Here is an 11641-nt window from a genome sequence, read left to right on the forward strand (position 1 = left end):
TTCAGTTTCTTGCGTGGTTGGAAGCGGTTAATAAGCGGCGATCCAAAAACACAAACGGACCTCATCGTGAAAAATGCACACGGGTCACTAGAGAGAGACACAAACCCAAACCAGGCTTCAGAAATCAGGTTCTGTATTTAATTCACACCAACTCAAAACAGGCTACAGTCATCATCGCGACAACAGATCTTAATGCACCAAATTGCACTCCTAAACATTTCCGCTCCTTTATGCCCCCCCTCCCCCAACCCCCCCTCCTCCCCCCATTGTTGTCTGGGCCAGTCACTATATCTACACTGCAACTCTGATACCCTCAAACGAGCCACGCCTAGAGTTCCCCCAATTAACTCTGTCAATTCTATTATTAATTGCCTTTTTATACAATTTACAGAGAATGCTCCTGTATAGTAAATTTATACACGCACCCAAGCGCTCACACACACACTCAGGTCAACATAGTCATGCTCATGAAATGAACAAAAGCAGAAGAGGGAGGGAGGGAAGGGAGGAGGGGGAAAGGGGGGAGGGGGAGAGAGAGAGAGAGAGGCATGTAACTATTCAGATGAAGCTCTTGCATGTAAAAACTGAAAAGGTGCTTCCCCTGGTGGAGTGCAGCATGGCTTGCGGTTGGTGGGCCAGGCGTATTCAGAGAGAGGACCAGGCGTAGTTACAGAGAGCCAGGCGTATTTAGAGTTACCGTTGACCAGATGCACCAGTCTTTTCCTACGAGCTATTAAACCATGAAGCCATAACCACACAACTATAACCATAAGCACATAACCATAACCACATTCGATAACTATAGCAACACCCAAACCCTCAGATGGTGCATCTGGCTGTTCCCCCCTTCACTGTACAATAGTGCCAGCACCCTGCCTGTGTTCTGTGACTGTGTTCAGTCCCTGTTCTGCCTGCGCCCTGCCTGTGTTTTGTGACTGTGTTCAGCCCCTGTTCTGCCTGCGCCCTGCCTGTGTTTTGTGCCTGTGTTCAGCCCCTGTTCTGCCTGCGCCCTGCCTGTGTTTTGTGCCTGTGTTCTGCCTGCACCCTGCCTGTGTTTTGTGCCTGTGTTCAACCCCTGTTCTGCCTGCACCCTGCCTGTGTTTTGTGCCTGTGTTCAGCCTGTGCCCTGCCTGTGTTCTGCGACTGTGTTCTGCTCACGCAAACATTAGATGCTGGATTGCAGTGAGCAGTGTGAGTTTGTAGGAGTCACAACCCAGCAAACTGGGGAATAAAGGCAAAAATAAAACAGGGAATAGAAAGCTACCAAATTATTTTCTTACTTTTGAGAGCCAGAGTTCAATAAGAGACCCTAACTGCAAAAGTTCTCGTACAAGAACGACAGCAGCTGTTGCGATCCCTGCCAATGCCATTTGGGCAATACGGTTTTCCCAAAGGATAAAATAAATCTTGACCAATTACTGCCAAGCATTAAAATGATGCGCTGGCCAAGGCGGAGTGAGTGTGAACTCGAAAACTGTGATTAGTCGATGCACCAGCAGTGGGAGAGGGGATAAAAAGGAAAAAAGAAAAAAAAAAACCTTCTCATCAGTAAAGTTTCTAGCTATCGCTGCAACATGATATTACCGCCATTTTGTTGGTTTCTGGTTGCCAGGCATTATTATTATGGCTTTTTGTTCTCTCTCCTGGTCTCCCAGCCTGTGGTTATTATGGGATGCTCGGAAAATGCATTATGGGATGTAAATCCATGCATGCATCTTGAGAGAGGAACAGACTGCAGATTGCAACACTGCCCCGCCCCACCCCCCCAAACCAATTCTGATGCAGCCAGGAGAATAAAAGAGAATAGAAAAGGTGGATAATGTAAGAGGATTAATGAGATACAGGAGTGATAGTCAAATTAGTGTGAGACATTTTGTGGAGTGAGGGGGGTTTATGAATAGGACTGTGGCAACCCAAATCCAGGCCTGTAGAGCGGCCTACCTGAGGGGGGTTGAGAAGGGGGCACCCCAGGGCCAGGAGGGTAGTTATACCCAGGAAAGGGGTATGGGGACGGGTAGGGGGGGCTGGGCGAGCCGTACGGCCGAAACTGGGAGCGGGCCGGGCCGGGGAAGGTGGGCTGAATGGGATAGGGACAGGCGCCGGGGCTGAAGCCCGCGTGAGCAGGGAAGCCTGGGGCTGGAGTGGGGAAGCTGGGGGCCGAGGTGAAGCTCTGGCTGGGGTAGGGCTGAAATGGAGCTTGGGGATTGCTGGGCCCAGAGGCCGAAACGGCAGGGGGGGGGTTGGGAGGGGAGACGGGATACGGAGTGTAAGGCAAAGGGTGGTTTGTGGTAGACTGGGATGAATTTGGGAAGCTGCCGTGGTCGGGTTTGGAATCCGCCATGCTATTCTGCTGCTGGTCTGCGTGTTGTTGTTGTTGTTGCTGCCACGGCGACGATGCCGGCGGCACCGCCCCTGCTTCGTGGGCGGCGCTCGTCTGTGATGTCATCGCCCCCGGCGGCGCGTCGGCCCCGCCCTCCCTCTTCTGGCGCAGGATGTCCTGCAGCTTCTCGATCCGCACCCGCCGCCGGTGTGCCAGCGAGCGCAGGGACAGGAAGTGCTCCAGGAAGGAGTCCAGGGACAGCGAGCCGTCCAGGAACTGCTCCGCGAGCGCCTGCCGCAGCCAGACCGAGGCGAGGCGAAGGAGAGACACACAACAGGCCATTTACAACTGAATACCGGCACCACTCCATACACATACAGCTAACATGCTAACTGCCATGATCTCATATCAAAACTGAAGCTGCTAGTGCTACTGAACAGAAAACCCAAACGATTTAAATGCAACTGACGTTTTCCTCGGGGTCATAAAGTCTGTCACTATATTGCCTCTCCCCCTTCTCCCGAAAACCAGCTGGGGGCTGGGACATTGTTAGACGTGGAGAAGAGACAGGAGTGAGACAGAGGGGTGAGAGAAGAGACAGGAGTGAGACTGAGGGGTGAGAGAAGAGACAGGAGTGAGACTGAGGGGTGAGAGAGACAGGAGTGAGACAGAGGGATGAGAGAGGGAAGAGACAGGAGTGAGACTGAGGGGTGAGAGAGAGACAGGTGTAAGACTGAGGGGTGGGAGAGATAGGAGTGAGGCTGAGGGATGAGAGAGGGAAGAGACAGGAGTGAGACTGAGGGGTGAGAGAAGAGACAGGAGAGAGACTGAAGGGTGAGAGAGAGAAGAGACAGCAGTGAGACTAAGAAGTGAGAGAGAGATGGGAGTGAGACTGTGGGGTGAGAGAGAGAGAGGAGTGAGACTGAGGAATGAGAGAAGAGACAGGAGTGAGACTGAGGGGTGAGAGAGACAGGACTGAGACTGAGGAGTGAGAGAAGAGACAGGCGTGAGACTGAGGGGTGAGAGAGGAGAGCCTCAGCACCAGGAATCAGGCATTCTGTTGAGATTCATTACCCTAAATGCTTCAACAAGCACTTTCACCAAATTGCCATTTTCCTAATTTCCATGCCCAGACACAATCTTTGCTTATTTATTATCAAAGAATTTTCATAGTTTGGCATTTTGGCTGTAAGCTACTATCTGCTCTGCTCAGCCGTTACCTCAGATTCGGCCTCGGTGCTGCCCCCTGCTGCCTGTAACCTCGACAACAGCCCCTCTGGAGTCACCTGTCCCATGATGCCATCTGAAATTAACAGAAAGAAGAAAAAGTCACTAAACAATTTTGCTTCCATTTCATAAATCAAAAGTGGGTGGGGTGGGGGGGGGGTCAAAAACACATAACATTAGCAAATCTTCTCATCTATCTTCAGTGCAATGGGGGCAGGCTCACCCTAAACCAACAGCACATTCTGATAATGTGTACGGCGTAGCAATGCTGATAGGGAGTGAGCTCAGTCTGCATTAGAGAGCCCCCCCCTCCCCGACAACGCTGTGACCCAAAGCTGAATCAGCACGCCGCTCATGTCAAAGCTGGCCAGTGCCAGGACTCTCCGCCATCTTGGGTCTGTGTCTCCAAAGTGCATTAAATTAGTTTTTTTTCTTTTTTTTTCTTTTCACCATTCATGCGCACTGCTATTTATCATTTATGACGCTCAAAATAATTTATACCTCTGCAGATACTTGCCCTCTGCAAGCGACCAATATGGTGTGTCAATACAATACAGGTATGAGGTACAACTTAGCACAGAAAATCAAGCTCGATACGGCTAGACTACTATTACAACAAAAATAAGTAACAAGACACGAATGAACCAAAGCATGGCGATTATTTCTTTAACATAATGCCAAGCAAATGTCTCCCTCTCACAGACTCACAGACAACTGTCAGTATGTCAGTGCGTGGGCATCGAGGGCACCTCTCTGGGCACAGTGCTGTGGGTATGTCAGAGCGCGGGCATCGAGGGCACCTCTCTGGGCACAGTGCTGTGGGTATGTCAGAGCACGGGCATCGAGGGCACCTCTGTGGGCACAGTGCTGTGGGTATGTCAGAGCGCGGGCATCGCTGGCACCTCTCTGGGCACAGTGCTGTGGGTATGTCAGAGCGCAGGCATCGAGGGCACCTCTCTGGGCACAGTGCTGTGGGTATGTCAGAGCGTGGGCATCGAGGGCACCTCTCTGGGCACAGTGCTGTGGGTATGTCAGAGCGCGGGCATTGCTGGCACCTCTCTGGGCACAGTGCTGTGGGTATGTCAGAGCGCGGGCATTGCTGGCACCTCTCTGGGCACAGTGCTGTGGGTATGTCAGAGCACGGGCATTGCTGGCAGTGCTGTAGGTATGTCAGAGCACGGGCATCGCTGGCACCTCACTGGGCACAGTGCTGTGGGTATGTCAGAGCGCGGGCATCGCGGGCACCTCACTGGGCACAGTGCTGTGGATATGTGAGAACGTGGGAAGTGCTGTGAGTATGTCAGAGGGCGGGCATCGCGGGCACCTCTCTGGGCACAGTGCTGTCGGTATGTCTCTCTCACTGCCTCCAGCTCGGAGTACTTCTCCACCAGCAGGTCCCTCTGGCTCTCCAGGCCCGGTTTCAGGTTCAGGTTCTGCTCTGCCAGGCTGCGGTTGGAGGCCAGGGTCATCTCCCGGTCCAGCTGCGCCGTCTGCACCTGTGGGCACAGCCGGGGGGGTCAGTCTACTGGGTTTTATGACTGTTGGGGGTTCAGTGGGAGGAGCTAAACTATCGGGGGGGCTGAAAGGGTGATGATTGGCTGGAACACGGATGATGTGAAACGGTGATGATTGGCTGGGACACAAAGAGGGGAACGGTGACGATTGGCTAGGTCACAGATGAGGTGAAACGGTGATGATTGGCTGGGACACAAAGAGGTGAAACGGTGATGATTGGCTAGGACACAGAAGAGGTGAAACGGTGATGATTGGCTGGGACACAAAGAGGAGAAGGGGTGATGATTGGCTAGGACACAGAAGAGGTGAAATGGTGATGATTGGCTGGGACACAAAGAGGTGAAACGGTGATGATATGGCTAGGACACAGGCCACTCCTCCTCCATCTTTCATACCTCATCAGACTCCTGAACCAGAGACTCCACCTTCCCAGCATCATCAAGTAGATCCTGCAGCTCTGACTGGCTGAGGTCCTGAATTTTCTCCATCAATTTGTCTCCACAGCTGCCAAGTCACAAGAGACAATAATAGGATAATTTATTTTGGCATTTAACAGACGAACAGTGACCCAAAACATGTCCAACATCCTGGGTATCTGAAGGGGAATTAAATAAATATAGATTCTGGAGGTTGCCAGGCACACAGAATATTCACTGAATAATACACAGCAGTTCACACAGCGAAGCCATCAAAGTGCATGTTTCATATGCTGTTAATTTGGGTCACATTATGACTGGCATTAACACCAAAGACTGGCAAACTGGGCTTCGAATGCCTGACCATGCCATGGTGGTGGGCAGATTCTGATTAACACAAAAGGAGCAGAACTGAAAAGATATTCCCCTATTAAAATCCGCTAATTAAAATGTGATCTTTTATGAATGACAAGAAACAGTTTCAGATTAAATTAAGCTTTGAGATTTAAAATACAGCTGCCAAGCTATATTTATATAAACCATGGACATGACCAAATATCACACATGAAAAGTGATATTCAGCCTATTTGATGTGCTGGAAAGCTGAAAATCTGATGCAAGGACCAGAATAAATGGCTATAACATATAATGATATGTTCAGCAAATACAAGACTGAGGCCAACAATGTGAAAGTATCATAAAAATAATAATAATAAACTAAGTTCTATATAGCCTACATGCACATCTAATAATAGGTGTGCCAAATCTGTTTAATCAAGCTCAATTAATAGAAGCAGTCAAAAGTTTGCAAAAATACAAAAAAATAGAAGCCTGACCACTGGTTTCCTGTTGGATGAATACCACCATGGACTGGGGCTTAAAACACCAATACCTGAATTTAGCAGATCCTTCAATGTCCTAACATTCCAGGTTCAAAGGTAGTTAGTGCCCACACTAAAACAAGACTGCTGTATCTGTGACATGGTCTTCGCCCGTGGGAACATAATTTAAAAAAAAAAAAAAAAGGAAATTCCATCATATTTCCAACCTAAATTGACCCAAATCGAAGATGACCGAGAAAACGATTTTACTTTTATATATATTTTATATATATATATAATATAAAAATAAGCCCCTGTTCGGTCTGGTGACACACGAAACGAACGCGTTTCCGGGTGAAATACCTTAAACAGGACCGGAGACAGGTACATGAATACTGGCCGGTGAACTGAAGTATTGCTTACCTCATTATAAACACGAACTTCGTCGCTATCTTCTCAAAAAACTGCCATTTGGCTTATGGGCATAGACCTAAAAAACCAAACAACAGTTCGGGTTAACTTAAATTGCATTGTAATGAAAGACATTAACTCCCATCGTTTTCGCTGCTGCTTAGACACTGGAGTATTTGACGGGAACTAGCTACAGACAACACATAATCTTTGAAACCGGAATGTAGTTGATATCTAATAATAAAGTCTGTCAACACCCCTCATTCCATACAGTGTCAGGCTAGCCTTAGCTACCTTCATGGACCTACAACCAGGTTCACAGTTGTTTTGATAGCTAGCTGGCTAGCAACCCGAAATCCCACTGACCGTAACATTCACACCAATTGCTTAATCGCAATCGGATACAAGACATTACATCGTCGCAACCGAATAGACCGTAAACGATATGTCGACAGCTATCTCATTATCTTACGATACCTTGTCTGATGGTGACAAACAGCTAGCTAGCTAGCTGGCCAAGTATGTTAGCGAAAATGAAAGGCAATTCGCCTGCGATAACTTCCCAGCCTTCTTCCCGAATGAACCGAGCTACACCAGCTAGCCTAACGATGAAAAGCATAAAACGCTCGTCTCACGTCAGTAAAGGCGAAGACGACATAAACACTAACAGGCTCCAGTGATCACAACATTAATGACTTAAAGCGTAATGGATTTACAGGCCTGATATGTCAGAAGAGAATGATTAGTTTCTCTTTTTGAAAAGTTTCACTTCAGCCCGTTGGAAACCACCGCCATCTTGGATCCAACACCCTACCTGCTTCTGTAGGGGTGTATCATTATAAACACCGTACATTGACCTAAAAATAAGTCTATTGTAAAAAAATATATACTACGCTTTAAGTTGCCGTTTCTATTTTTAAATATACTTCTGACAATGTTTTTTTTTTCTAGAAATCAACTAATTACTGCATTGGTTATAAAAATTAGGCTAAGTGAAACTTGCCGTCGCATGCACATATGGTGCGTTCCGATGCTCAGCTGATTTGAAGGGAAACCCCGATGTCACGGGAATATTCCATGCCGTGGATGTTCGTGGGGGGAGTTGCACGAATGAGCAATTTAGACTTCTGGAACACTTTCGACACACACAGCTGCAGGAGTCAAATTTTGTTCTGGAAGGTTACTACGTGAAGAACTACAAATGGTGACTATAAACCAACGTTATTAGTCAGAGATATTTGGTCTTTATTTACGGAAGCACAATGCTGCCGTACAGTTCTCTTTAAACTTCATGGCGATCTTTTCTCGTACTAACGAGATTTTGAAATTACACTACATGACAGCGTGTCTGTATGCTTCAAAGCCCACATATATTCGTTATTATTGGCATTAATAATAAATAATGATAAGCAATTTATTTACATTGCACCTTGCGTGCCGGAAAGTAGCACAATGTTCTTTACTGAGACAAAGTCAAAGATTAAATAAGAAAATAGTATATTACGCTAGACACCAACACAATTTCATTTTCACAATTTCAGACGTTATATTGCTCCATTCTTAACAGTAGCCTACGGTACATAGCCTAAATATATTCAAATACCCGTGGACAAATTAAGTGTACAAATTGTGATTTTATTAGAGGAGGCTACAAAACTTAAATACAGTCAGTGAAAGCGAAGACATTTGAGCATTTTAACAAAGCAGTTATCTCATCTGCGATAAAGAGCCCGTGAGCGCTCCCGTGTGGGTGCTCGCGTGAGAGCACAAGCGTAGCCCGTCCACGTGCCGCAACCAGCTGCATAGTCCGTTGGCTACGTTAAAATGCAGTTTTGTATGAGAAGGGGGCTCAACTCCTGGTAAATATCAACATTCGCGGATTAGGTTGTCTTCAGTCCTTTCAGAGCAGAAAAGGAAAGGAGGGCGTGGAGGATGAGGGCAGCCATGTCGTAAATCAAAAGCAAGGCGGAAACCGTCTGGAAGAAATTCTTTAAAAGAGTGGGAAATGTGTGACATCACTGCTCAGACATTACAGAAGAAGCAGTGGTGTTACATACGTATGCAGAAACAAGCTGACCCGCAGCACAGAGAACACAGCCTCGGCTAATGCAAACAGAGCACAGTTCAGATACCTGTAAGAAACTGCACATCACAGTGCAGGCAACACAGACAGGGCTCGAAACATACACTACAGTGCAGACAATCACAGCACAACAGACACACAGAATACACAACAACACAGACACTAACAGTGCAGCATTACACAGTATAATGCAGGGCAATGAGCATTCTATAGCTACCAAGGTGATAGACACACTTCAAATGGCATGCCAAACAGGGAAACAGTAACAGACACAGCACAGACACAGCGCAGCACACAGCTCAGCACAGACATAGCACAGACACAGCTCAGCACAGACACAGCGCATCACACAGCTCAGCACAGACACAGCACAGCACACAGCTCAGCACAGACATAGCACAGACACAGTGCAGCACAGACACAGCACACAGCTCAGCACAGACACAGTGTAGCACACAGTGCAGCACAGACACATCACAGCTCAGCACAGACAGCGCAGCACACAGGTCAGCACAGACACCGTGCAGCACACAGAGAAGCACAGACACAGTGCAGCACACAGCTCAGCACAGACATAGCACTGCACACAGCTCAGCACAGACACAGACACAGTGCAGCAAAGACACAGTGCAGCATACAGCTCAGCACAGACACAGTGCAGCACACAGTGCAGCACAGATACAGTGCAGCATACAGCTTAGCACAGACACAGTGCAGGATGTGCCTGGTACCAGCACATCCAGTGTAGTTGAAAACTCACGCTCATTAACTCTCCTGGGCAAGAAGTCAAATGGTAGTAACTGTAATATTCTTCTCCGGTGCAGGGTTCATATGTGGGTGGGGAGTGAACGCACAGGCTGTACACACAGAGAGCACAGAGCGCCCCCACCAGGCCAGCCAGGTTAGTGTATGCGCAGCCTTTCAGCTGAAAGTCAGACCAAAACACAGAACAGTTATGACCGGATCCAGAAATATGAGTTTGCAATGTGCAATGATAAACATAATAACAACTATAATACATTTGTATAGCACATTTCCAGTTTTCTAGGATTCATTGCAGGGTGATGACTGGAGAACTCAAAAACACAGTCAGCAGTACAGACAGGGACAATGCTGTAAACTTACAGAGTTCAGGACTGGGGCAGAACAGAGACAGCGGCAAGTATGAGTAACATAGAGGATCTGAATACAGCTTGCTCTGGAACTCTGCCCTCATGAACACAGCACACTGTGGAACACTGCCCTCACTAATACAGCACACTGTGGAACACTGCCCTCAGGAATACAGCACACTGTGGAACACTGCCCTCATGAACACAGCACTCTGTGGAACACTGCCCTCACTAATACAGCACACTGTGGAACACTGCCCTCACTAATACAGCAAACGGTGGAACACTGCCCTCATGAACACAGCACTCTGTGGAACACTGCCCTCATGAACACAGCACTCTGTGGAACACTGCCCTCATGAACACAGCACTCTGTGGAACACTGCCCTCAGGAATACAGCACGCTGTGGAACACTGCCCTCACTAATACAGCACACTGTGGAACACTGCCCTCAAAAGATGAGTTTTTAAAGTTTGCTCTAAACAGTAGAAGTGAGTTGGCCTACAGTTGGACTGAAGAATAAACACAACTGCTGTTATCAGTAATAAACCATGCAGACAGTACTTACCAGTTCCTTGCTTGGTGATTTCTCACAGGCTACAGCGAATGACCCTGCTGCAGTAAACTGGAAGAAAGTTTTTTTTTCAACGTTACTAATCTGTGGCAGCCTGTAGGCTGTAGTGATTCTTAGTAGTAATCAGATACTCAAGCTCCTGCATTCCTTCTGTCCAGCTACCGGAGGTTCAAACTGGTAAGAGGGGTTTCTGGCACTGTGTCGCAGCTTTGGGGTATTTATGAACCGGCACGCCAAGAACACAACATCCATCACCACAGTACTGTCAGCCATGGCCCTTGATGAATATTCATAAAATGTAACAAACTGGAATGTTTCTGATTTAGTGGTAGACAGCCAGAACTTTCAATGTTAAGAATACAGAGCTGAGTTGCAACCACAGACTCTGTACAACGCACCAGATGCCCATCTCCATATTTCCGAAAGTTCCGTCTCCCTGTAATGAAAGGCGTCATCAACAACTGAGGGTCATCAGCAAGCGCGTCACTGTGGCAACGGAAGGCTGATACTCTAAAGCAGCACCTAAACCCGCTCCAGCTACAAAGCCAGAGCTGACAGAAGGAACTCAGGGACTGGTGTCTGGTGGGCCTGTGGAATCTGTGTGGAGTAGCAGCAAAACTTTGTGAGAAAAAGATTTTAGGGCCCGGTTCTAAATTCCACTTGAATACTGTCTAGAACACACAGTTTCATGGCAGTCTCAACATTCATGTATGTGAGCCCAAGCATGCACCTTCAGAGCGATACAGAATTGTAGTAGGCAACGACAGTTACTTAATCAATATGTATTTATCTATATGTATTTATCTGTTTATCTGTATGTATTTCTCAGACATCTGGGTGTTTGATGCCATTGATACAATTCCGACAAAGACGAAAGCCAGGATGATCAAGGAATTTGTTAAATAAATGTTGTAAATCAGCAGATATTTTATTTTCCCAAAAGAATCAGTGAGAATCATCACTAGAGATGCTGGATGGCCTTTGCAATATTATGTTACAGGGAATGTAATAAATGTACTCGGTGTGAGTGCTGGTCAGATTTCATAGAAAAATGATAGTATAAAGACTAACTGTAAACAATTTTTTAAAAACTTACACTTGGTGGTAGATAATCACTAGTCTGCGTGCCAGTACACACAACACTTGTTATCCAAAAATAAC

At 47.2% G+C, this 11641-nt stretch overlaps 1 protein-coding gene across 7 annotated transcripts; it reads right to left on the bottom strand.

Annotated features, from left to right (window-relative positions):
* Positions 1-116: 116 nt before the first annotated feature.
* Positions 117-7839, bottom strand: vps37c (VPS37C subunit of ESCRT-I). 7 transcript variants are annotated; one of them, XR_010330315.1, is made up of 7 exons: positions 7714-7839; positions 6723-6789; positions 5458-5566; positions 4872-5043; positions 3541-3623; positions 1085-2611; positions 117-1038 (listed from the first exon to the last, which is right to left on the bottom strand). XR_010330315.1 is itself a non-coding variant. In XM_064337739.1 (6 exons), the coding sequence occupies exons 2-6, from the start codon at positions 6725-6727 to the stop codon at positions 1892-1894; spliced, it is 1089 nt and encodes a 362-aa protein (XP_064193809.1). In that variant the 5' UTR covers positions 6728-6789; positions 7714-7839; the 3' UTR covers positions 117-1891. The 7 variants fall into 7 exon arrangements, 6 of the variants coding, with proteins under 6 accessions (XP_064193809.1, XP_064193813.1, XP_064193812.1 ...); XM_064337739.1 differs by having other exon boundaries at positions 117-2611; XM_064337743.1 differs by lacking the exon at positions 7714-7839 and adding an exon at positions 7525-7699 and having other exon boundaries at positions 117-2611.
* Between the last annotated feature and the right edge of the window lie 3802 nt (positions 7840-11641).

Source organism: Anguilla rostrata, chromosome 5 (assembly GCF_018555375.3).
Source record: "Anguilla rostrata isolate EN2019 chromosome 5, ASM1855537v3, whole genome shotgun sequence".
Taxonomy (NCBI): Eukaryota; Metazoa; Chordata; class Actinopteri; order Anguilliformes; family Anguillidae; genus Anguilla; species Anguilla rostrata.

What these genes read in the sequence shown, in the direction of transcription:
- vps37c (XM_064337739.1), bottom strand. An exon ending in TGGTTCAGGAGTCTGATGAG is followed by an intron (nt 5,044 to 5,457) that starts GTATGAAAGATG and finishes CTGTGCCCACAG; the next exon opens with GTGCAGACGGCGCAGCTGGA. An exon ending in ACAGCACTGTGCCCAGAGAG is followed by an intron (nt 3,624 to 4,871) that starts GTGCCCGCGATG and finishes TGTTAATTTCAG; the next exon opens with ATGGCATCATGGGACAGGTG.